Source organism: Camelus bactrianus, chromosome 6 (assembly GCF_048773025.1).
Source record: "Camelus bactrianus isolate YW-2024 breed Bactrian camel chromosome 6, ASM4877302v1, whole genome shotgun sequence".
NCBI classification, from domain to species: domain Eukaryota; kingdom Metazoa; phylum Chordata; class Mammalia; order Artiodactyla; family Camelidae; genus Camelus; species Camelus bactrianus.
The window spans coordinates 19,503,136-19,530,568 of NC_133544.1; the positions used below are offsets into that span (position 1 = coordinate 19,503,136).

The 27,433-nt window shown below is 44.2% G+C and overlaps 1 protein-coding gene across 4 annotated transcripts in view; it reads left to right on the forward strand.

Annotated features, from left to right (window-relative positions):
* Positions 1 to 27,433, forward strand: part of STON2 (stonin 2) — a 139,698-nt gene that overhangs the window by 66,003 nt on the left and 46,262 nt on the right. The window contains exon 5 of one of the 4 annotated variants that reach the window (XM_074365177.1): positions 19,288 to 19,458. The exons of the other annotated variants lie outside the window; for them this stretch is intronic. Within the exon in view, the coding sequence (XP_074221278.1) occupies positions 19,288 to 19,458 (171 nt within the window). The remainder of the gene's footprint in view (positions 1 to 19,287; positions 19,459 to 27,433) is intronic. 4 annotated transcript variants of the gene reach the window in all.

The following is a 27,433-nucleotide window of genomic DNA, read 5'->3' on the forward strand; positions in this document are numbered from 1 at the left end:
TCCTATGTGGTCTTTCTGGAGTCAACACGAGCAGTGACACTTGCTGTGTAAACTGGTCTTTGGATCTGACGCTCCATAGAAAGCCTACTTCCCACAGTTAAACTAAGGAAAATTATGCTTAATGAACCCCTCGCTCAGCCTTTTCACCTGCTTGTCCATAGAATGACTTGCTCATTCACCAAGGGGCTGGTTTATCCTGCTGGACTCATTGGCTTACGTGCCAGTGCAAAAGTAAACACGATAGTTCATAAAAGAAGAAATGCAAAGACTTACTATGGAAAGATGATAATCCCCATAGTCAGTTGTCCATATAAACAATGATGTCTATCAGCTTGGTAAAGTTTAAGTGATTGAAAGTAGCCAGTGTTGGGAGTAGAATTGGGAATTTGCATGCAAGGATTGCAGAAAGACCTTTCTGGAGGGCATTCTAGCTATTGGTGTCAGTTTAAACGTCACTCTTTAACAATTAGTTTATCTCAAGGAAATAATTAGACATGTGCCTGGGTGTGCAATGCAGCACTGTTTATATTAGCAAAAGCACACAAAACAAAACCTGAATGTCAAATAAAATGGAATGCTTTGCAGCCATGGAAAGTGTCCCAATTATATTGTTAATTGAAAAAGGTAGGTTACAGAGTAGAATGTATCATCATCTTGCTATGTTGGCCTATCTATAATTTTTCTGTATTAGTGTTTTTGATGGAAGATATTCCAGACTGGTTATCTTGGGGTGGAAGCCTTTCTTTTCCTTACTACATTCATTTTTATAGGATCTGAATTATAATGATCACAGATCACTTTAAATATCAGAAAAAATAAGCCAAACGCAAAATAATAATTTCCATTTAGAGAATTAAATATGTTACTGAAGCATTTAAAGTTTTCTTTTATGATAGATGTGTTTTGGGGGGTTAAGTGCTCTCCTGTTTGCTTTGAGAGGGGCAGATATTTCAAATATGTACTTGTGTTTGACTTTTCACGGGCATAATGCTAGTTGCTTATTCTTTGCAGGAAGTCGATACAGTGTAATGGAAAGCCGTAATCTTCTGAGGGTGACAGATCAGAGCCGCACACCGGCTGTGCTACTCCCCTGCTCTGTGACATTTGGCAGATTATTTAACGTCAGTGACCTTTGGTTTCCTCAGCTGTAGAATGGAAATAATGATAATGGTTTGAGCTTTGCAGGTTGATCCTGAGGGTTAAATGAGACCTGGTACATAAAGTTTCTGGATTAAAATAAGGAGTAGTCATTATGATGAGAGCAACATAATGCAGTTTCCAGAATTCTTCATGTTTTAGAGCTAGGACTTAGTCTATGGGTGGAAAATTTCTTTAAGTTGTGGAAAAACAGCTAAATGGAACTCAAAAGAAGTTCCATTCTATGTCCTTGGCTAGCTTTGGTAAACCGCTTTTACAGAAAGGCAATTTCTTTTATCCTTTCTGTTCTCACTGACTGAAAGGTGGGCTCACTTCAGTGTGCTTTGTGATACCACTTGTGTCTGTGGCATTTTTCTGCAGAATTAGAATCAGGAAGAAAAGCTTTCCCGAGAAGAGGTGGGGGAGAAGCCGCTGGGGTGAGAGGGAGGGCTGGATGGGGGTCAGGAGCAAATGCCAGGTTTACTTTCATGAGGTGCCTCCCCCCTCCTCCTCTTCTGGATTGGTTTGTTTGTACAAATTGGTTGCCTCAAGCAACACATTATTCGTTTGAGCCAGAATGTATCCCGGGAGACTTAACTGCTTTCCCTTTGCCAAGTAATTGTCCTTTTCCCAAAGAGGATGCCGGGAATGTGGGGCATTTTCCATTTTGGCATATTTCTCTCCAGTCCCCCCACCTCCCCCTTACTCTGTCTGCTGTCTGCAAAGCACTATGAATTTAGAAAGCAACCAGTTGTGAGCTGTTAATCTTTATTTCCACTCCTGGGTTTTTGTCCTCCTTCCTTAAATTTGCACTACTAATACTTAAGGAAAGAAGAGGATACAGGCATACCTTGGATATTTTAGATTTGGTTCCAGATCACTAAAATAAAGTGAATATTGTGATAAAGCAAATTGCACAAATGTTTTGGCTTTCCAGTATATGTAGTCTATACTGTACTCTGTTGTATGTGCAGTAGCATTATGTCTAAAAAACAAGATACATGCCTTTATTAAAAATACTTTATTGCTATATAAAATAAATAAACAACAAGAACCTACTATGTAGCACTGGGAACTATGTTCAATATCTTGTAATAACCCATAATAGAGAAGAAACTGAAAAAGAATATGTATACACATATATGCATAAAAAACTGAATCACTTTGCTGTACCTCTGAAACTAACACAACATTGTTAATCAGCTATACTTCAATTAAAAAAAACTTTATTACTAAAAAATGCAAACCATCATCTGAGCCTTCAGTGAATTATCATCTTTTTCTGGTAGAGGGTCTTGCCTCGGTGTTGACTGATCAGGATGGTGGTTGCTAAAGGTTAGGGTGGCTGTGGCAATTTCTTAAAATAAGACAACAATGAAGTTTGCTACATCAATTGAGCCTTCCCTTCACGAGCCATTTATCTATAGCATGCAATACTGTTGGACAGCGTTTTACCCACGGTAGAACTTCTTTCAAAATTGGAGTCAGTCTTCTCAAACCCAGCTTCTGCTTTACCAACCAAATTTGTGTCATTTTCTAAATCCTTTGTTGTCATTTCAACAGTCTTCACAGCACCTTCACCAAGAATAGGTTCCTTCTCAAGAATCCACTTTCTTCGCTCATCTGTAAGAAGCAGCTCCTCATCCGTTCAAGTTCTGTCATGAGACGGCAGGATTTCAGTCACATCCTCAGTCTCCACTTCGAATTCTAGTTCTTTTGCTTTTTCCACCACCTGTGCAATTACAACAGTAACATCAACAATCACTGATCTCAGATCACCAGGACAAATATAATGATGAAAAAATTGGAAGTGTTGCAAGAATTACCAAGACGTGACACAGAGACACGAAGAGAGCAAATGCTGTTGGGAAAATGGCACTGATAGATTTGCTAGATGCAGGGTCACCACAGACCTTCAGTTTGTTAAAAATAAATAAATAAATATATACTTGTGCAGTGCAGTAGAGTGAAAGGCAGGAAAGCCAGGTAGGCCTGTGTTACTGGTCAGAGCATTCCCTGCCCCTGCACAGGACGCAGGTGGCCCTTGCAGCAGGATGATATTCCTGCCCTATTCACGTCAGGCTTGACCGTGTGATTTGCTTTTTGGCCAGTGAGATGCAGGTGGAAGTGACACGTCCAGCATAGATTTCTGCCCTCAGACCCTGGCTTGGACCTTGTTTTGGCTCATCTCTGGCTTCTCTTGTCTCCACACCCCACCTTCTAGACCACAGTCCACGTACCCAGGACTCCTGAATCCTTTGTCTAGACAGCCTTGGGCCTGCTCCCTGGCCTCTCCCTGGATCTGTGCACCCACATGTGGCCCATGCTGTGGGTGTGTGCAGCCTTAGGCCTGCAGGGGCTGGGAAGACAGTGCAGGCTGGAGCAGGGTTGGGGAGGGGAGTGAGTAGGGAGCAGGCCTCAGGTCAGGGACCACTTCTCTGCACAGTGATGTTTCTGCATGGAGCTTTAAGGAGTCCAAGGATCACAATTCCGTTTGGCCTTCTGGCTTGGTATGAACATATATTGGTCAAGGAGAGTAAGACACTTCAACAGTTTTTAGTGTGGTCCCTACTTTATAATACGTGGCCATATGTCATGTGAGCCTGCATCTGAACTCCTAGGGCCACGCCCACGAATGCTCAGATTTTCTGACGTTCTAGACACGGGCTGCTTATTCAGCCTGGGTCCCGGCCTGATGTGCACAGAGCTGCAGCTAATTCCTGATGGACGTAATGGGAGACAAATCTTTCTAACTGTAGGCCACAGAGATTCTGGAGTTGTCTGTTACTGTGGCATAACTTAGATTTAAGTTCACTAATTCCAAAATGAAAAATTGACACATGTAGAAGGTGTCTGACCTCTCCCGCTTTAAATATGATATTGGCAAGACTTTTTGTTATCAGTTGCACAATAGTGCTACCCAGAACCGTCTGGAAGAAAATCCTGGGAGGTGACTGGAGTTCTGTGATGGGCACGTGTGTGCGCCATACACACTCCGTTGCTCTCATTGCTGTTCTTGAATTGCTAACGTTCAATGCACTTTGAGGCCCCTTTTCCAGTAGTAGTGGTTTGGCTCATCCATATATCTGCCTTACTTCTTTCCCTTGTGACCCTCCAGAAGTAGAATTCAGGGCCAGATCTTGAGAAAAAAAAAAAAAAACCTTCTAAAATGAAAGAATATAAATAAAGCCCCCAGTGTGAAGAAGAGCAGGTAGTACTTTTACTTTTAAAAAGGAATCCATCATCTGTGAATTTATATTTGAACGTACGTACCCACCCGTCTCCCATCTTGTACCAGACAAGCTATCCCAGTGATCTTTTCTGCTCAGATCATATCAAATATGAGGCACTTGCTGGAGCTGAGAGTCTTTCTGACTTGGAACAAAAGTCACCTGGTCCCCACTGGTTGTAATACTCTAAACTTGGCCCAATGATATCAAACAGAGACATGGGTAATGGCAGTTAAGGTAACTATATTGTAGGCGAAAAACATACTTGTTTTCAAAAAGCTTTCAAATACAGAGATAATTTTATTCACTCTTTATTATAGCCCGCGAGATAAGCAGAAGGAAGCCCTCCCTCTTCACAGAGGAGGAAGCTAAGGCTTATTAGGTTTCAATGATTTGCCCTCTGTTTGGCTACCAATATTAATATTGGTATTAGGAATCTTAATATACCAATTAATTAATATACGAATATGTATTATATAGTATATATGTTAATTATATACTTTGTTATACACATATATATTTTATATACTTTATACTATATATTAGTATCTATTAATAATATTTAAATAATCTATGTAATGTCCTTGTCCCGGAGACTGCCTAACTGCTCTAACAGCTCCGTGATTTCAGTGGCTCAACACAGTTCGGGTTTACTTCTCATTCACGCCACTGTGAGTGCAGGGTGGTGACAGGGTACTGTGCCCCACAGTTCAGGGACCCGAGCTACTCTGTGTCGTCAGAGTTTCCTCCAATCAGGCGGCGGGTGGGACGTGGAGGTGCACATTCTGTTGGCCGGAGCACAGGGCCTGGCCATACCTTCCTGCCAGAGAGGCTGGAAAATGGGGCCTTGCTGCATGCCCAGGAAGCACAAATGTTCATGAACGCAAGCAATCTGTGCCTCAGAAGTTGCAGAAATGTGTAGTGTTTATCTCCCCTGATTATAGGGGCCCTGTTTAAGATCTGTAGACCATTATGTTTTCTCCCCAGCTTTATTGAGGTTTAATAGACATACAATAAACTAAACGTATTTAAAGGGAAGAGTTTGATGCACTTTGACACATGTCTGCATCAGTGAAGTCATCACCATAATCAAGATAACGAACGTATCTGCCACCCTCCGAAGTTCCTGGTGTCCGTTTGTAACCCTCCCTTTCTCACTGTCCTCCCCTACCTCCTGCCCCACGCGCCCACTACTCTGCCTGCACAGATCTGTTGGCATTTTTAAGAATTTTGTATAAATGGAACCATGCACTAGGTTCTCTAACTTGGCCTCTTTCTCTCAACATGATTATTTGGGGATTCATCCATGTTGCCTGTATCCATAATTCATTCCTTTCTATTGCTGGGTAGTGTTTTATTGTACTGTTACACCATAGTTTATTTTATTTTTATATTATTTTATTTTATCTTTTTTTTAAAAAACGAAGAAATCCAACTTTTCTTAAGTTGGAGAACCTTCTTGATACTTTGCCTTACAGGCTGAAAACGCTCAGCCTTTTTCGGGCAGGTTAGAAATACCGCCCCCCCCCCCAGTCTCTCATTCATAACCTGAGTCACAAGGAAAGGAGGACTTGATGGAGCAGGTGCTGTGCTTTTCTTGTTTTTGAACTTAGAATTGGGTGGACTGTTAATCTAGTACTGGCAACCTAATACAGACCCAGTGTTGTGCCCATGACCTTGGGGATAGAGTCGTCCCTCAGTATCTTCAGGGATTCCAGGGGCCCCTGGGGACACTAAAATCCAAGTCCCTCGTGTAAAATGGCGCAGTATCATGAACCTTGGCTTCTAATCTGTGGGTAGGGAGGGCGGATTATATAAAATAAACAAGATGGTTAATCCCAGAAGTCTGTAGTCTGAGATCTGTACTGTCCCTTGCTTGTCCCCGACCCTGGAACTGCAGTCCAGGCCGTGTTCATCCCAGGGTGGCACAGGGCTGCCCGTGTCCACACGCCTTCCAGGACTTCCTTGCCTCTGTTACTCGGCATCCACGACTCACTCTCGGGTTTAACCATCTTTAACATGAGGCTGACAAGGTGTATTGGGAGCTATTTACTAAAAGAAATACTTATTTTGTTTAATGAAAGAAGTGATTATTTACTGAAATAAATAATAACTAAGTGAAGTAATATAAAGTACCTATCCCCACGCCTGGTGGATGGTTCAAAAATCATGTTTCCTTCCCTCCCGCTCTTTCCCTCTCCCTCTGCATTTTGGTCTTAACTTAACCTTTCCTGCCTGATCGTCAGCCACTTCCCTCTCTCAGATGTGCCGTCCATCCACACCGAACACTTCTTTGTTCCCCATGCATATCCTTTGCTTCCCTCCCTTTGGGTCTTGGCTGACAGTGTTCTTTGCCTTGGGTCCAGATGGTCGCTTCATCAAGGTCCACCTCAGATGCCAGCGCCCCCAGGAAGCCTGCCTTGATTTCTTGTTCTTCTTCCCCAAATACTCCAGCGCCCCAAGGTGGGAGTGACTTCTCTATCACAGCGGCTCCCCTGTATCACATCTTTATCACATCCTTACAGAACTGGCCCACTTGCTGTTCTTTGCCTCTGGGCTTTTTGTTGCTATTCCCTCTGTCTAGAAGGCTGTTCTTCAAGACCTTCACACATCTCACTCCCTCACTCAATTCAGGTTCTGCTCAGTTTCACCTCCTCACAGAGGCCTTCCCAGATTACTCCATCTGACACAAGGTCTCCTGTGCCCTATATTCTGTCCCCTACCCTGCGTTGTATTTTTCCATTGCACTTAATCCCACCTGATAATGTTTGTCTGTTGCTGATTGTCCGTCATGCCCACATGAATTCCCTGTGCACGAGGACTTTCTGTTGTCCCTGGTGCATCACTAAGTGTCTGGCACATAATAGATGCTCAGTGATTATTTGCTGAACAAGTGAATAGTCACCACCAGCTTACATTATGGTCTCTATCAATGTGCCTTGAGGGTAAAAGCAATGTCAACGTCTGATTCATCATTAGATCACCTCAAACATGTTGTCTGTGTTCGTGTACAGTAAGTGTTTGGCTGAAAGACAAAAGTCAACAGTGAGGAGAAAATTTCCCAAGGTCCACATGACTCCACTTCAGTTTCAGCCGAAGGCTGTGGAGCACCTGCTGTTTGCCGGGTGCCATGAGATACTTCTGTACGCATCGTCTCGTCTAAAGCTCACAGCAGTTTTCACATCCTCACACATACATTCCAGTTAGAACCTGGGGACTAGGACTAGGAACTCTGGGAAAGTCCCACAGCTTCTGCAACAGCTACTCCTTTCCTGTCACTATTACAGCTCCAGCACCTTTAGTCCCAAGGTCTCCCTCATCCCCGCTGTTGCTCATCATTCGTCCAAGGCCAGAGCCCCTCGGCCCCGCTCTGGCTTTCCTTCAGTCACTCATTCCATCCTGAGCCATTCTGTATCTTTCAAACTCTTGTTGATGGTGAGAAAACAGTCTGTTTTCTCTGTCTGTACATTATACTCCTTATAATTTCTTGTCCTAAAGTAGTCTGGCTCCCCCATCCCACCCATGGCCCTAATTTCCTCAGCCTTGGAAGAACTGACACCATCCCTTCCCCTCGGTTATCTTCCTGCCATTACTGAGCTGCCGTCATTCCACATTTTAAAATAAACCTCCAGTGTCCACTCCGTGCCTCTCTGCCCAGGTCGTGCACGTGCATTGCTGACTCTGGCCCTTGACCGAGCCTTCTCCAAGCTCACCCTCCCCTTAATGTTATTTCCTGTGATCTGGAGCCACAGAGTAGTGGAACGAGCATTGGACTGGGAGTCAGAAGAGCTCATTTGGAGGCCTTGCTCTCCCACTTGGCAGTGATGAGACTTTGGGAAATAAGACCGCTGAGCCTCAGTTTCTTCATCTGGAACATGGCTGTAGTGATACACACTCATCTACCTGCTTCAGGGGGTTTATTGAGAACAGAATGAGGCAAGCACTGCCAGGTTCACCCATAAACCAGGAGCACTGTGGAGGTGTCAGGCGTTATGGGGCATTGTCCTCCTGGCTGCTTGGTGACATGCCAGACTTTGGGTCTCATTTCCCACATGGAGCTTCTCTCAGTGACCCTTGGGCTTCACTCGCCTTTCTATAAGCCCGGACCCCAAGGGCAGCTTTTTCTTCAGTTTTCTTCCAACAGCCTCAGAATCTTTAATTCTTTGACTTTCCACCAAACCCTTTTGGCCAGATCTCAGTCCTTTCCATTACGACACAGTGTTGGCTCTTGGATAGTGTCTGGGAGAGCGTCTCTGGTCAGTCTTCAAGCAGAGAATGACACACCGTTTTTAGTGCTGACTCTCATAATTAAAATCGGCAGCAAGTATTTACTCAGAAGAGCCGCCTGGCTCCCTGTGACGGCGCACTAGTTGCCGGAGGGTGTTCCCGCCCCACCTGTCCGGCTCCTTCCTGGTCTCCCTTCTGCATTATTGCTGACTTAGACTTGCCAGCAGTTCCTTGCACCAGCCTCACTGTGAAAGTCACATCAGCTGAAAAGCTTCAGGTCCCAAAAAGAAGACATGTCCTTTCTTCCTTCCAGGTGCCCAGAAACCGTGCTTTGGCAAAACTGGCAAAGAACTGGGAGTCGAAAGAAAGGAAGACATGAAGAGCTTGCTTGAGGTCTAGAATCCTAGCTGTTGGCCCTGAGAATAACAACAGGTGGTGGCTGTCACTGTTTCAGAAACTTGGTCAGGATTCTCATCTTAGCTATTTCAACGCTGGGTGATGAACTTAGTACACTACCCAGTTCCTTGGTTTTGAAAGCTCCGTAGTGTATTGTGGGGTTTGAACTGTGGCCTAATATTTAAGTAAATGAAGTGAAGGAAAAAAGTGGTGAAGGGAGCCAACATGAGCAGCCTTTCAACGAGCCTCGTATTTCACGTCTCACGTTTATAGATGCTTCAAGACTAACACTTCCAGCAGAGGGGACGTGGGTACTGGGTCTGGCCGATTACTCATGCCCTGGAAGTGGCACGGTGACTTCCCAGAGGCTGGTTTGATGGAATCTCACCTGGCTTTCAGTGCCAGCATCATCTCTGGCCTCACTGCCACGCTTGAATCTCGACGTCTGTTCTAAGTGGGGCTTGTTTAAGAGCAGGACGAGCTGCAGGTGCTGTGTAACATCCTTCCCACCGATGGGCTTCTCGGCTTTGGAACAGGGACTTATGACAAACACATATTTTACCATCTGCTTCCGAGAAGGAAGGAAGGGAAGCAGTTTCGACACAGGTATACAAACCTGCCTCTTTTCTTTAGGCAGAAATCTGAATGTCTCATGTGATGACAGATTGATCCTCTGCTTTTTGAATGACACATGATCTTCCTGACAAATGTGGAACATATAACTATAGAATCCTAGAAAATAAAAGTATGTCGATACTGAGCAGCTCAATAGAATGGAATGTGAGTCGCGGAGCATCACTGGGGACCCGAGGGGGTAGTTTTGCCAATATATGTCCCAAGTGAAGCTTGAGTTCTCAGTACAGCAGTCACTACCTGAACACCTCGTTCTGAAGGATGCGCTCACTACAGAGGCAGCCCCTTCCACGCTCAAGTGATGTTTACTATCTACCCACTAGTCCTTTGGCAACTAACTGCCCAGTTTGAACACTGGCTTCCATACTTACTAGCAGTTTGACCTTGTACAAGACACTTAACTTTTCTGAGCTTCAGTTTCTTTGTCTACAAAATGAGAACAATCACAGTAATCACTTCACAAGGTGATGGGAAGGTGAGTGCAAAATATATTTAATGCTGTTAGAAAACTGTTTGATATTATAGACCTTTTTAATAGATGTCAGCTCTTCTAGCATAATAATAATAATTCTTATTATCACTGTGCCTTGGATCTATGAAGGATAAATCCAACCTTTTTTCTGTACGACAACTTCTTCCCTATTTGAAAAGAGCTAAACACCCTCAGTCCTAGAAACAGTTTATTTGTAAACTGTTTGCTTGAACAGGTTACAACTCAGCTTAGTTCTGCAAAGATGACAAAAGAAATTCAAAGCACTGAGGCAGGTTTAATGTACTCAAGCCCTTTTGGAGACCTCAACAGTAAAAATATTTTTAATGTCTGAATAATGATGCCTTCTTTCCTGGAATTTATATCCCCAGGAGAGAGATTTCGAAGGGTATAAATAAAATAAGTCTGACAAGGAAATGGTTCAATTTTCCTTGCTGGATTGAAAAGTAGTGCCTGCTGATGATATGTACAAAGTAGTTACTTTTTTTTTTGGTCATTTATGTGCTAGAGTCTTAGACATTTTGGAGTGTGAATGTGACTTTTTTTTCAGATTCACCCCACATCTGCAAAGCAAGCTGGATATCCTCATTTGCTAGTAGACAATATCAGACAAATACGCCCATGACTTTGAGACCACAAGGGACCTGGGCTAAGAGTGCTGTCCACAGCAGCCGTGACCTCCACCAACCTCGCCCCTCCCCAGTGGTGACATGAAGGAGATTCCTGGGACTTTGGTTTTGACAGGCCTGGGGGCTGGGAGAAATCCAGCCACTGACTCTTCCGGGGTTGTAACCCTGTACATGTTTATGATCTGTTTTATTGCTGACTTTTGGTTTCAAAGGAGGATCTGCCGTGTTGTTCGAGAATAAAAATTGGTGTCTGTCAGACAGCTGTGGAGTTGGTTCCCTGGGAAGATGACAGGCCAAATCTTCATTAGGCTGTTGAAGACTGGAGGCAGCAGGGCTCCCTTTTCCCCTCCCACGGTGGCTGGCCCGCAGTAGAGGATGTGGGCTCCAGGGAGCCTTTGGTTTGGTCTCTATGTCTCTCACCTCCATTAGCTGCTTATGTGGAGAGGAGGGAGGATGCAGCTTATGCAGCTTTTAACCCTGGTTCTGCAGCTTCGACCAGGTGCTCTTTTTCTCCTCTGTCAGAGGATGGAGAGATGCGTCGAGGCAGCTTTGGGGAGTCATTTGAGGGTCTCTCTGGTCAGAGTTCATTGCTCATGTTGGTGAGTGATGGATGCACGTACAGGAGAAAAATGGCTGGGGACTAACAACTTATTATCGCTCTCCCCCCGCCCTCCCAGTAGTGTTGAACTATGTTCACGCAGAAAGTCTACACTGGAATCACTGAGACAGGAGATGCATCCTGGCTCTGCCCTTTTTGCAGTTTCCCAGCCACTGAAACAGGGCTAGTACTATGTGGTAGAGCCTCTGAGTGGGATAGAGGGGCAGATATCAGGGGCTTAGCATGATGTCTGGCACGTAATACTCCTATCCCCGCATTTCCAAAGATGTACGGGGTTGAATTGTCCTGTGCTTCCCGCAAGCATCCAAAGCGTCTGTGGCAGTCATGAAGAAGCAGTAAAATTCCAGAAGCCACCAAGAAGGCCTTTATTTGCTTTAGCCTTCCAGTGTCATACATGTGCCAATGCCCACACACACACGTGTACTCACGTGCACACACAAACACACCTGTTTCCTGGTGCTGGGGCCTCACGGGTGGCTCTCTGAGTCCACCTGTGTGTTTGCCCTGTGGTCTCGGTGGTTCCACTTCAGGGTGAACCAATGGGAAATGAATAAGCAGACTCTCAATATGAGCAGAACTCTCAGTTGTAGTCCCTCTGCTTCCTTCCTTGTCCCAACATGATCACTAGACAGCTTGTTGTGGCTTGTTCTCCAGGAAGGTCCAGAGAAGTCTATGGCATCGTCCCATCTGTGAGGCCAGCTAATCCTGGGGCATGGTGGGTTTTTGAGCAGGTGCTAACAGATGGTGTGAAAGGAGGTAATTCCTGCCCTGGGGGAGCCAATCCAGGGAAATAAAACTAGCACACCTGAAATAATTAGCCACCAATTAAGTGCTAAGTCATGTGCTACTGACCCAGTGTTAGAGTGCAGTGTGGGTGAGGGTGAATCGGAGGGTGGACAGTCTCCCGAGGTACCTGGTGCTGTGCCTTGATGAAAGATGGAGCAATGTAGGGGGGAATATATATGTGTGTATATATATATATACACACACCACGTATACACACATGCATACACACATGTGGCAGCTTTTCCCACATCTTTTTTAAAAATTTGATCAGAGTTTTAAGTATTTCATTATAAAACATTATTATAAAATTAAAAGACTTTTTAAGAAAAAAAAAAAGGAGCCATCTCTAACCCCACATCCCTAACACAATTAATTTATCAAAAACTGTAGCTCTTTCTTAGTCTCTCCAGTGTCAATGCAGGGCCTGGCCCACAAAGGGGGCTCAGTGAACGTTTGTGAGTACCCACACCATTCGTTACTATGACAAGCATTCAGACGATGGCTTTATAAAGGGTGCCCAAGCAGCACCGCTCACACGCCAAGTTCTCTGCTGCATCACTGCGCTGACTTCCTCTCCCAGCATGAGGGGTGGGAGCCGAAGCTCCACGTGGTTGGGCAAACAGGGGAATGCTGCACATCTTCTCCTCTAGACCACCATCGAGCCTCCCTAAGATACAGTAAGGATGGAGAGGTGGGTGCCCGGGGCGGAGTGCGGCCCCCACCAAGCCTGGCTGTGGAAGGAGATGTCAGTGTTTCCCCTGCTGAATTTCACAAAGAGCTTTCTCATTCCTAAGGTACCAGTGCCAACAAGTTCTGTGGCTTCTGTCTACTTGCTTTTCAGGTAAAGCCGGCTTGCCTGTTGGTACTTGCACAGCTTTGAAGAGTCAGTCATGGGCCCAGCTGATGTAAGATGAATTAAAACTGGTTCAAGTTCACCTGACTAGGACCCCATCCCCTCTCCTCTCCTCTCTCTATCCCACTAAACAGTTTGAGCCACAAGGAGGCTGACTGGTCCATACCTTTTGTCTGAGTTCACTGGATGTGTTAGTTTCCTGGAGCTGCTGAAACAAGTTGCCACAAACTGGGTGGCCTAGGACAAGAGAAACTTACTGTCTCATAGTTCTGGAGGCTAGAAATTCTAGGTCAATGTATCAGAAGGGCCATGCTCCCTCAAAAGGTTGCAGGGAAGAATCCTTTCTTGCCTCGTCTAGCTTCTGGTGGTGACTGCCAATCCTTGGCATTTCTTGATTTATGGCAGCATGACTTCCATCTATGAGTCTGTCTTCACACGGTCTTCCCTGTGTATCTCTGTGTCTCCCTGTCCTTTATGAGGACACCAGTGATTGGATTTAGACTCCACTCTAATTCAGTATGACTGTGTCTAATGTAGATTATGCTTGTAAAGGCTGTATTTCTAAATAAGGGCACCCTCACAGGTTCTGGGGTAGGATGTCAGCCTAACTTTTAGGGGGATACAGTTCAACCCACTACGTTAGGTGAACATCTCAGGCCAAGTCAAAGGTAGTAACAGTATAGGTTTATCTTTCTTTTGGAGAATACTGATGTCTTCTCACGTCTCTGGTGATGTGGTTAAGTTGGTCCCACTCTCCCCTCTTGCCCCAACCCTCTGGGTTACCAGCAGTACTTATTTTCAAAATAGCCAACTGAGATAATTAAACTGGGAGCAAATAATGGCCTTTTCCATTCCTTCATATAATTAAATGTAAATTCATGAGCAGAGACTTCATTTTTTCGCTTTTATATTCTCAGCATCTTGAAATATTAAAACCATCATCTGTTTGAGACAAAGCAAAGCCAGCAGCCTTTTATTTATTCACCCAGCATTTATTGAGCAACCGCTGTTGCTAAGTAGGGAGGAGACAGTGCTGCAGCTAGCAGTAACTGCACTTTGTTGAGGGTCTACTCTTTTTTGGACACTGTTCTTTGCATACTTTATCATGAATCCTCATAAAAGCCATAAAGTAGGTATTATCATCCCCATTTTATAGATGAGAAAACTGAGGGTTGGAATGTTTAAAACTTCGACCAGTGTCTTAGAGCTCACAAGTGAACAATCAAGTTTGAATCTGAATGATGTACTGTGGATTTGTCTTTCTTTACCCTTTGAACGAAAGTTTCTGAATAATGTTTCCCAGTTGTTTCCCCTAGAAATCTAACCGAGCAGTTTTTTTTTTAAACTAAATCATCTTTTCAGTATAATAGGTTTTAATAAAATAGGTAGGTAGAAAGGAACTGATATAGTGTGTAACGTGACAGCTCATGGCCAAAAGTAGAAATGGGAAATATATGCTTTCATTTCAGGCAAATATCAATCTTTAATATTCATAGCTTCCCAATTAATAAGTAGAGAAATAATGGGAGAAAATCACCATTTTCCAGTCCCTATGAAGTAAGACTTGGGCATTGATTCTCAGTGGCTGCCAAGCGCACAAAAGCAGACATAATCAATACGAGCTGCCTCCTGGTGGAAGCACACAAGACCACCTGTCAGTTCACTGTTCTATCCCCAAACCAGATATGGATTTTATCAAGTTCCTCGATCTAACTGTGAGTTCACAGGAAATACAGGGCAGAGAGAAACTAGTTAAATCACAACATCGTCAAAATGTGGATTGTGGAACAATCTATACGACAAAAGAACCAGGTTCTTTAACAAATAAATTGCAAGGAAAAAATAAAGATGGAAAAAGAAATTTTATATTAAAAAAGACAGCATTTATCAATTAATTGCAGGATTCATTTGAATAACGTGCAAAAAAATCTTTGAGACATTTGGAGAAATTTTAATACTAACTAGATATTGGATGATATAGTTTATTTTTGGATGTTATATTTTGCTTGTGCTTACAAACAGAACCTTAGCTTTTGGATATACATGTAGAAGTGTTTTTGGATAAAATAGTATGATACTGGGAATTTGCTTCAAAGTAATGCAGAGACGGTAGGGATATGAGTGAAACAAGATTTGAACGCATTGATAATTATTGAAGCTGGTGATATATATGGGAGGTTTGTTACAAATTTTTTTCTCCACTTTTATATATGTTTGGAATTTTCCATAACAAAACGTTTAAAAATAGTTTCATCATTATGCTAAAAGGAAGTTGTTCAGAAGGTCTGATAAAAGAAGAGGAATGGAGGATAACAATCGTGTCCACATGAAAATAGGCTGGTCCATTTTCTACTGCATGGTGTTCACTTCCTGGTTAGCGCTCTGATGGACCTGCTCTGGAACAGCAGCCGAGCAGGCTGTGGGCTGGGCGATCACAAACAACAGAAACGACTTAGTTTCTCTTCTACAGCAATTGTCATGCTCCACCGCCCACACATTTAGAGAGCTGAGAGCAGGGACGGCCCCTATCTGCTTCTCGTGCTGGTCCCCGGAACTCCTCCTTTACAAAATGTTTTACATACTTTCTGTAGTTAATCTTCAATCACAGCCTCAGGAGGTGGATGGTATTATCCTCACTCGAGAGTCGAGGAAGCTAGAGTTCCGACCTGTGACCTGACCAGAGCGTCCAGAGCAGAACTGGGACCCGGTCTCGGATGCCATCAATCACTGCCGTTCCTGCCCTACGCCTGACTGCAGGGCGGCCCAAGCCAGCACATGTGTCTTTTAAACGTGTGCCTATGTCAGGGCTGTGCTACTGTGCCAGGCGTAGGCTTCTTGGTGGTTGGATGGTTGTTGCTGAATATAATTGAGAATAAGAAATAATGCATTGGGCATGAAGATTATGCTGAATTAGAGGACAGGACAGGGGACAGATACCCCCCCCAATGAATAAACTCCTACCATCTTGTAAGCGCTGTGCTGAGACTTACAGCCTAGCGTTGGGGTGGGGGTCAAAGTGGAGGAGGGAAGGAGTCAGGGTCCCTGTCTTTTCTCGTGGCATCCAGTCAGCTGTAGCCGCCCTGAGGGAAGGTGAGTCTCTCCTCCTCCTGCCTTCTCTTGGTCAGCCCCTCTATGAGGTAAACTCACCTTCGAGGCTTTCCTTGTTCAGGATGGTGGATGGGGAACAAAAAGAGAGAGGGAGGGACTGGCAGGAGGATCAGGTCAAAGCACGGGCACCGCAAACCGAGCTCAGGCCCTGAGCGATGTCCCAAAGCGCAGAGGTGCTCCTGCAGCTGTGCTGGGGAGAGAGACCCCATAGGCTGATGTTGAAGGCCTCGGGCTCTCACAGGAAGACGTATTAAGAGAATAAGAGGGCACTGATTCCCGTTATCCCTAGACGGTTTTCCTGAGAGAAATGAGTCAGTCCAATCTTGTCTTAAATGACCTTTTAAGTCCTAAGAAGGCTCGAAAAGCTATTTCTAATTAAGTATTTGATGCCTGTTCTAACGTAGGTACTAATATTATGTCAGATTTGTGATACGGTGTGTTCCGTGTGCACATACAGGATACATTGGAGTCCTTTGTGCAGCCAATCATGTGGGGTTCAAATGTTTGCATGTTTAAAAATTGTTTCATGACTGAGGCAGTGTGACACGGTATGTGCCCAGAGGAGACCCCCACATTTTCTGGATGTTATTTCACTGGTCAGTAAAAAGGAAGGGTTGTTGGGGCTAATCTCTTAAAATCTGAGTCATGGAACCTCACCTTGCTCTTTTAAACGAGATGTGTTGTGTCTCTGTTTTACAAGCTCTTATTATAGCTGGAATTTGTAGGAAGTCAAGGTCAGGTTTTGGAACAGAACCCCCAGTTACAATGTTATTCCTAAGGGAAAATGGGGCCCACTTTCTAGTGCCACTTGGAGGATTGCATCGTGGGGCGGAGATCAACAGACATCATGTTTACTTCACTGATAGAACTTTAAGCATTTATTGTGCACTTGTTGTGCGCTGGGCGTGCACTCAGAGATGGCTCTCTCAATCTGAAAATGGAGTTAGTAAGAGCATGACTTCATAGGGTTGTTGAGAGTAAGGCTTCATCGAATGAATATGTCCAAAGTGTTAAAAAAAAAAAGAAAAACTGTAGTGGCTGAGGTGTCATTGTCATCACCGTTATGGGTCCTGTGTCACAGTGACTGGCGGTGTGGTTCCGGTCTTAGGGTCCTCCCCAGCCTGTACGCAGCGTCAAATGTGGAGGGTGGGCAGCGGCGGGAAGGGCAGCTGGGCACTCTGACGTGAAGTTAGCAAGCACACTGTGACCCGTGTAGGGGACCCTTCAGTGATGCAGGAATCTCACATTAACAGACCTGCCTTTTACCTTTTTTGACTGACTTGCCAGCTGCAGTTCTCTTTGCTGATATGGAAGAATCCCAACTACATTATAACATTTAAAGAAAAAAAGTGCCAGATAAATAACACACCATGGTTACACTTTTGCCCCAGTTGTGCTATTTTTAAAAGGATGTTCATATTTGCTTTATATACATAAGAATTTCTGAAGCAGATACATAAGAAATTACTAACAGTGGTTACCTCTGGGGAATGGGACTGGTTGGCAGAGAGAATAAGTAGGTTTTTACTTTTGATTTTATATCCTTATATATACTGTTTGAAATTTTTTATCATGAATTTTTTAATAAGTTCAAAAAATTTAAAAAAAAAAAAAAAGGAAGATGTGTTAGTCCGTTCAGGCTGCTTTAATAAAATACCACAGACTGGGTGACTTACAAGCAACAGAAATTTATTTCTCGTAATTCTGGAGGCTGGAAGTCAGGGTGCGAACATGGTCAGCTAAGGGCCCTCTTTGGCATCACAGACTTGTATCCTCACAGGGTGGAAGGGCTTCTTTATAAAAGCACTAATCTCATTCGTGAGGGCTCCACCCTCATGACCTAATCACTTCCCAAAGGCCCCACTTCTTAATACCATCACATTGGGCATTCAGATTCCAGCATGTGAATTTGGGGACGTAAACATTCAGCCCATAGCAGAGGGGGAGAAAAGTACAATAGCCCATCTCTGTGAGTGTTTCCCAAACCCACATGATCTCCTCCTCCTGAGAGGAAAACCTTTGGGAAAGGAAACATGACACTCAGTAAGTCCCGAGCTTGGAGATGCACAGTATAAATTAGCACACTGATACTATAGCACACTTGTGAGGGGCTATAGTAAAGAAACCTTTGCGGCACATTTTTTTTTTACCTTTATGACACCTATTAATATTCTGCAGAATTATGTCTCATGGCATATCGGTTTTGGAAATAAAAGTTAAGAAAAGGCGACTTAACTTTTGGTCAACTGCAAGCGGAAGAAAGGTGAGTGGTAGGAGGCGTGTCTGGTGCAGATTCAGACAAACCCCGGTGCGCTTTCCTGTGTTCTCCACCCACAAGCCGGCTGAGCTCTAGCGAGGGTACCTAGCGTCCGGGTCTCTGCGTGCTCACCTGCAAGAGGAAGAATGACACCTCCCTCCTGAGGGTGTTTTCAGGAATGAATGAGATTAAGTACCTGGTCCACAGTGGTACTCACAGGTGTTGGCTCTCCGCATCCTCCCCCATCTCTCTGTCTCCACCCACTGCAACACTGCTGTGCCTTTGTTCGTGAACGCCCACATTGACCAAAACAAATTACTGAAGGGTCCCTCCGTTTCTGAAAGGCTTTATTTCACAGTTTATCAAAGGCCAGGCTATCAGGTAACAAGTTTGTGGATTTTCAATGTGAATCCATTTCTAAAATCTTGATTTTCAGATACATACTTCAAGACTGTGCCTCTTATACAAGGCAAAGAAACTTAGGGCCTAAAAGAGAATTTCATTGTCTACATTGCACCCGGGTTTGCCTGCTCCAAGCCCCTCACTGCACGAAGGTTGCCCCTTACTCTCATTTTCTGTGCCAGCACTGATGCTCAGACACAGTGGAAACAAGTTTCAGGGTTAAACTGAAAAGTATGTTCACTAATGCATTGCCCTTTTTCAAAGTAGCCTTTGCGTTGAGCCCTTGGAATCTAATTCCGCAAGTGTTATTTGCTTCCCCAAAGTACCCATGCTTGTGCGGATTGAGTTTAAAGTTCAGGAAGCATTAACAAACGGAATGAGAAGCAAGATCTCACGCCCAGCCTCTGAAGAATCTCCCTGTCTGCGCTTTGCCTCTCCCTCCTCCTGGGTGTGCCCGCCCCGCCTGGGAAGGCCAGTGAGTAACCTGCACATTTTTTTCAACTTGGCCCTTCCCACCCAGACGAGAGGACGGAGTGGCAGACAGGCAGGCAGACGGCGGTGAGTCCTGTTCAAGCATGCACGGATCATACCTCTACCCGCACCCACGTGCGGGACCCCTCGCCACCCCTAACCCACCCCTGGAGGAGCCAGAGCCCCGGCAAGGGTCCAGAGGGGGCCTTCGCCCCCAGTGGTAAGGACGGCCTGCAGCAGGACCACTTCATTCATTTTATTTGCTTTGGTGTTGGCTTTTCTTGTCCATTGTGCTCAGATGGGAGGTTTTCTGATAGAATTGAAGGTGTTCTGTTTGGTTGATTGACTAGTTCTTAGTGGTCCCAAGACAAAGACAAAGTCTTCTCCCAGCAGGGTTTGTTAGAACGTGTAACCTGATAGCCTGGCCTTGAGCAAAATTTAACATTCTAATTACCTCTGGGTAGTACAGTGTACCCTTTGGCCCTGTAGAGGGGGAAAAAAACCCCCTACATTGCTTACCAAGGTTTTGGAGAAGGAAAAGTGCTGAGGACTCTGGGCATTTTAATACATGCCCACCTCTGACTAATTGAAAAGTAGTTTAATTGTTACCATTGCTTTAAAATAAACCAAGATGACATTTTGTCCCCCAGCAAAACAAAACTAGCAAACAGAAAACCCTATTTAAAAATGAAAAATACCAACGAAGGGTTTGAGTAAAAGAGTTAAAGATAGGTTGGTCTCATTAACTATATTAATGTTAATATTACGTGGAAGTATTGAATTAAATCTTTGCTGCTCTGGGAAGAAAGAAGTCAGATGTTCTGTGTGGGATTCGTGTGGTATTTAAGGGAGAAAACTAAGACCTTTGTATGGCGCGTGGAGAATTCTTTGAGGGGAGGGTCGGAAGGCAAATGGAGGAGGCTGGGAAGCAGGTTTTTTGCGTGGAGCTGGTGCCAAGGGCTTCTCCCTCAATTGCTGTGAGTGAGAGAGTAATTCAGAGGCATCAAATGCTGCATTGTTAACAGGCTTCTGCGTTTCAAATATTTGTTCTAAACACAAGCCGTTGATTGCACTGGCCTGCAAAGGAGTAAAACTGCTCCCTCTGGGTCCTGGCCTCCCCCAGACATTAATCCCTAGGGAGCGTTCAAGAAAAATGTGGTAGGAAAGAGACCATTTGTGGATGTGCCACGTGGATTGGATACTAGTGTAGTGGATTTGAGACGGCCCTATCCTTTTAACAGCCATGGGGAATTCTGTCCTGATTACCTGAGCGCATGAAGGTGATGAGCTGAGCGGTTTTGTAGGAGAACAACAAACCAGAAGGCACTTCCAAGAAGTTGCCCAAGCCAGAGGCACTTCCAAGACACAGGTGATGGTTTGGCTGGTGCCCAGGTGTCTGCGAACGCAGCCCAGGTTCCTGCCGTGAGGGGCAGTGGAAGGATTCTCTTGTCAGGAGCAACCTGTACTTCACATGCTCCTCTTCTAAGTTTCAGAAAAGTACAGGATAGCTTTTGCTGAATAGAAATCAGCAATTCCTCATCACTCTCATGATCAACGTTCCTGCGGTGATAATGCCAGTAGTTTGCTTTCAGCCCAGATGTCCCCTTGGCTAATTAATCAAAAGTGTGGACTGACTGCAGCTCAGTCAGCCGGCTCATGAGAAGACAATCCATGAACGCCACTTATTTTGTTGCCAAGTGAGCAAGAGATGGGGGTGGGAAGCATTATTATGATGATCCTACCTGGAGATGCGAGGTTTACATTTTTGTGACTTTTTTCCCGTTCTGATTGAAAAACAGATGCGCCTCCAAGCCACCCATGGAGTTAACAGCATTGAGAGCGTTTCTGGCCCTCATAGGCATTTGCACTTTGGATACTAAGGGTTATGGTATAAAAACATCACCATTCCTACCAAGCCTCCTTCCCCCCCAGATCCAGTGCCCAGGGTTAGGATACAGTTCCGAAGCATGTGGGCAGTGTTTCTTCCTATAGGGTCCTATTCTACACGTTTTCAGAACTCCCTAGAATTTCTTCATAAACTGAGTGCAATATCTTCTTGAATATGGCTTTTTGGAGGCTTCTTTATGGTGAATTTATCATTTAAAAAAAATCTCATTGTGGTTTTCATCTCCCTCTGTTTCTTAGTCTTTGAAGCAGTGACCCTACCAAGCAGAATGAAAGCTCGCTGTATTAAGTAGGAACCAAACCGTGCCCTTAAGACAGCCTTGCATTTGAGCAGTTTCTGCTTTCTCTTACACTGTCCAAAGAGCCTTCAGGCACAACCCAGCCCTGGCCACTTCTCTGCCATCCTGTATTTTCTGGTTTCTGCAGTTTGTTTCTCTACCACCTCCTCCTGTCCCATGTCTCACAGGCAGGTGTTTAGAGACTTGGAGTGGAGTTAACCAAAAGGTCATGGTCATTTTTCTAAACACAGAAAGCAGCACCGTAGTGGCATGCTTTGATACCTGCTGCTATGTCCCAGTCGGGCTGCACACATCTTAGGGCCTGAGTCAGGGAAAATAGTTGTGGATTCAGCCACCATAGTTAAGTGTATTTCCTGAATGGTCACAGTCAGGGCAAGGGTGAGAGAGGGAAGGAGGGAAGCGAAATGAAGAGGGCTTAGCCAGCAGCTGGTGGCTAAAATATAATTAGCCTCAGCCTGTAATCTTCAGTGAGCACCACTTTCCTGCTCCTCAAGGTTATTTGCTGCTCTTGTGTGCTGTCTTTTTTCTGTACTATTTCTTATGTGTCGCTGCTCTTCGTGTTAATGCTGTGGTGTCCTTTGGAGGATGTAGCCCTGGTGATCATGCAGTCACACTGCATCTGTAGGCACATCCTAAACCAGGAAAAGACATCACAGAGAGATTTGCCCTGAACAGATGCTCATAAGGGGTGGCATGTCATCCTTATCATCTTTAAAAACCTCAAAGGATAAAATAAAATGTGCTGAGAGTAAATAGATTTCTCTTGCTTTGGTTTGAGACCAAGATCTTGAGGATTAAGACGTGTGTGTATGTGTGCAGGCAGGAGGAGAAATGAGGACTAGCCAATGAAACGTCAGCCTGAGGATTTGGTAACTTCATGAGTTTCGGGTGAAAACTTTGGCTCACACTTAGAAATCACATTTGGCTGGAGCTGATATATATATTTTTTCCCATTAAGCTGTGTAATAAATTGATTGCAAAAACGGCCCCAGTTATTTCCCTCTATGAATCTAGTCCCTTGTGATATGATTTTTGTAGCTTCTCTCATCAAGTGGAGTCTGTTTCCCCAGCCCTAAAATCTGTGCTTGGCCTCATAACTTACTCTGGCCAATAGGATGTGCAGAAGTAAAGGAGTGCTCGTGTACTGGTCCCCAGCGCAGGTCTTAAGAAGCCTTGCCCACTTCTGCTTGCTCCCTTAGAATCCATAAGTACACTCCTGGACCCATTTGCTGTGGCCCAGAGACGCTTTTCACCCCCGCTGATAGTGATCTCATACCAGACACGTGAGGGAAGCAATCCTAGACCAGCCAGCTGACCTTAGACACATGAGTGGGTCCAGCAGAGATCAGACAAACTGATCCAGATCCACAGACTCATAAGCAATGATTAGTGCTTACTGTTTTAAGCTACTGAGTTCTGGAATCTTTTATTATGCTAATAGTAACTAATGGATACATGTGGGCATCTGGAAACAGTCCCTCTGTGTTCACTTTTGACTCTGCTAATGTCATCACAAGTACTTAGTGCAACTTAGCACGGGAGATTCAATAATTGGATAGAGAAGTTCTATTTGATATGGGGAGCGGTGCTCAATTCTTATAATTCTCAGCATTACTTTGAGACACTTTAAACAACATAGACACCTGGGCCTTGTGCCAGAGTATTCAACTAAATATCTATAGATGGGAACTAGGAATCTGTCATTTACAAAGCTCTGGTGGTTGGCTAAGATTGAAAACCAGTAATCCAATGGTTTTTGTCAGTCCCTTTCATTAACGAAAGATATGATGATTCCAGTTCATCTGACTTAGGCAAAGAACACTCACGTGGTTCAGAGTCCATTACTGACTTGGTATCCTTCCAGGTGTGTAAGTAAACTTCATAATCATCTTTGGACAAAAGCACATTGACTTGATCCTGGATGGGAAAACATTCACAGGTGCAGACTGATGGCTGCAGTTGTGTATTGTTTACCATCGTATCCCTTGGGATTCAGGACATGGAATGGATCTCATGAATAAATCTTGGGCATTAGGGATGTAATAGGATGCTGCTTTGAAGACCTGATGGTCTCACTTGGGGGGTCTAAAGGAATGACTCCACCCAAATAATGCCCATCCTGGAAATAAACAACCAAACCCAGTGACTCACACACAGAATGAAAATGGAGGCATTTTGTCAGAATTCCAGGGCCACCTCTGTACCTATCAAGAGAATCCACTGCTTCTTATGCATTAAGAAAACAAAGCAAAACAGTGTTTTAACTCATAAACTATAGGTGAATTTTTACTATGGTGGATACATCAGTTAGTTGTTGCTACAGTAATGCTGCATTACAAGCAACCACAAAATCTCAGTGACATATAACAATGTGCTTTTATTAATCTCATGTCTGCAGGTTGAGGTGGGGAGAATCAGCTGATCTTGGCTCTGCTTGCTTGGGGGGTGACTTTACTCCACATGTCCCTCATCCCCCTGGGGCCAGCTTTTAGCTTGGGCATGTTCTTCTCATGATGATGGCAGAGATACAAGAACACAAGCCTCGATGAGCAAGCTCATTTCAAGCTTCTGATTATGTCCTTAATCTGTTAACATCCTGTTGGCCAAAGCAAGTCAATGGCCAAGTCCATTGTCAAAAGGAAGGGAGATAAATGTTTGCAGGGAGAAACTGCAAGGTCATGTTTCTGAGAAGGGTGAAGAATTTGGGCCACTAAAGTAAGCTTCCATAGTGGAAGAGGGGCATGTGAGGGGGCTGTACTTTTTCCTGCTTAGAAAAGCTGGTGAAGTGGTAGTTGGATCCCAGAGTAACCAAGCAGTAAAAAATGTCCATCTTCTGGGACTAGCCTGTTCCTTGTAATGTTGAAGTAAGCATCAGACTCTTTGCTACTATGATCTAGCAGATGGAATTTTAAAGGGAGAAGATTTCCACAGGTACCTCAAACTTGATAGGTACAGAGGTGGCCCTGGAATTCTGACAAAATGCCTCCATTTTCATTCTGTGTGTGAGTCACTGGGTTTGGTTGTTTATTTCCAGGATGGGCATTATTTGGGTGGAGTCATTCCTTTAGACCACACAACATCTCTGCTATCATCAGTTTTTCTCAAGCAAAAAGAAACCAGTTTCCATCTAGTCTGAACACTTAGGACCTTTTCCCTTTCCTTTGAAAGAAAAACACACAATATAAATGTTGTGAATTAAATTTTATTTAGGGATCTTACTGAGGACTATAGCCTGGGAGACAGCCTCTCAGCTCTGAAGAAGGGGTAAGAAAGGGTAGGGGAGGAGCCAGGATATATATGATTTTTTTTTTGGTTGAAAAAAACTTGTACTCAAACTTCAGAAGATTCCTGCTAATCACAAAGGACATCTCAAGTTAATGACTTTAGTGCTTTTCTATGTAAGGGAAGATGCAAGAATCTGGAATCACTGAAATTTTCCCTTAAATATGCATCTTAACTATCTAGGGGCTAGTATTTCCAAAGCACAGAATGCATCCTGTTTTTTCCATCCTGAATTCCCCTCGGGGTGCACTGTTGGTGGGTGACTGCAGTAGCTAAGGGCTTGATCCTTGTAGAACTGGAATGGCAGGCAGCATTCTTTTCTTTTCATCCTGGCCCAGCCAGTTGCTGTGGTTTAAAGAGATTTGGGTGAAACCCTCCCTGATGGCCCCTCTTGCCCTGATGTGGGTTTTTTTGTTTGTTGTTTGTTTTTTCGTGAAAGCCTGTGCCTCCGGTTGAGATGGTTAACCAGTGTTCCAAAAGGTGATTGAGGTTCTCAAATATTCTCCAGGGCAGAAACCCGTGTTTTACAGTGTTACTAGGAATAATAATGGAGTACTTGATTTCAGGCCACTGACTTATAGGCGTTACTATTGATCATTCTGTACCTTTGGATCTATGTGGTGTATCAGATATACCTCTAAGGAAACTGAGGGACAAAGGATTATGTAACCTTCCTGAGACCTTATCAACTAGCCAACCAAGATTAGCAACCTGTCTTCTTGGTTTTTCAGCTTTTGTTTGGCAATCTGATTGATACTGCCTTGTTTCACAAAAAGCATGTAAGGATATCATTACCTCCTGAGTTTATCCTCCTGAGAAACCTCGCCCTCCTGGTATTCATGCTCCATGGGAAACAAGGAAGTCTAGCAGGAAGGTATTCAATAACATGAGATTTCCACACCACAATGGTGGGGAAAGTAAGCTGGATTATAGGTCATTTCTACATTGTGTTTCCTGAGATTTCTTCATTACTGTCTTGACCACAGAAATAAATTGGGGTGAGGACTGTGTAGAAGTCCTCCCAGGGTCCTCAGGTCATGTATTTTCTGAGCCCTCACCTACTATTTCTTTTCCCTGGTGTTCAGCAGTTGCTTGCAATGGTTCTCCGACAAACAAAATGCTGTTGCTATTTTATATGGACCACCGATTTGATTTAATGCTTTGCAGGAGGCGCGATATGATTGGAACAGGCATTTTTGTGTGTGTGATATTTTTGTCAAATTAACACATGGAAACAATCAAATAATTGCAATGGCCCCAGATAAATAGGATCTGTAGCAGCTAATGTACAAGCTGTTTATCTTGGATAGGTTGTTTCCATGCTGGTGATGGCTTTGCTGAAAACCTCATGTGTCTCCCATATAATACTGATGCTACATGATATACTGTTATTTGAACAGTGATTTTGTATCCTACCCTTCCTCCTGCTTAACATCAAAGGCCATGTCTGAATTGTCTGCCACTGAAAACCTAGCACCCAACGTAACAGAATGCCATTAAATAAATAGCCATTGGATGAATGAATGAATGAGTGAGTGAATGTTAAAACAATCTCCAGCTCCTCAGAAAAATGTAGACTTCTTCCCAGGTGTTTCTGCCCTGAAAGGGGGCAGGGAAGGGTTAATGTTCTCTTTGGGAGCTGGTGGGATTTGGATATGGATCTCTGCAGAGCTGCTGGAATCACATTCTTTCTGCTACTATAGCAACAGGTTGAGAATTCTGCGGCATTGTCGCCTGCCTACATTGGAAATGCCTGTGTGCAGGCGACTTCATTGTCTGGGAGACAACTGTTTTTTTCTATGATGTTTCAACGAAGCAGCTCCTTTGCAGAGACAAAGAGGCCAACACAAAGCAGGGGCTAAGAATCACGGAAAGGCAGAGAGAGATCTTGTTTTGATTGGAGAGACATTTGCAACCTTTTATCCCCTAAAGAGGTGTGAGGAGAAGAAAGGAATTGAGGTTTGATCTGCAGTCAATAGAATCTTTTTCTCCCTTCTTAGGAGGCATTCTGGTAACGTGCTCTTACTACCCTTGCTTAAGGAGCAGAGTGAGAGTTCATTTCTTCGATTATTGCTCGTGTTCACCCCTTAAGTATGGAGATGCCAGAATGGACCAGGATGTAGTTTTTCCCTCTGCATTTGCCCGCCCTTCTAATCAACTCTGTGCCTCCGTTGTTCACTCAGAGGGAAGGACTAGCTCACCAGGAGAGAGAAGTTGAGGTGCTGGCTTTTAACTTGGGGCAGCAGTGCCGTAGAGGGAGGAAAGAAAATGGGAAGCTGCTGAGAAAGGTGCTCCATGCTGCTGACTTCCTAGGAGGCTTCCCAGACACTTAAAAAATGCCCCGCCTGTCACTCAGGGCTGCTGCTCTGTGTCATCTCAGGGGTGGTGATGAGCAGAGTTTAAGGCTAATTGTAGTTCTCGCTGGGCTAATGGATGAAATCACTAGACCTTAAACACCACTGGGGATTGATTGATCACATCGCCACACTGCTGTTACCACTTAGCACTTCTACATCTTGTTTTCGCTTTGCGTGTAGATGGGGATATCTGCCTGGCTCACTCTTTGTTCCTGGTTTACAAATACATTTGGGTCAAAAATACCTTGTACGGGATCGAGCCATTCTTCACAAGCAGCATTGAGTTCTTTTTATTTTTTAAAAAACATTTTGTTTTTTGTTTTGTTTTTGTTTGGGGGGAGGTAATTAGGTT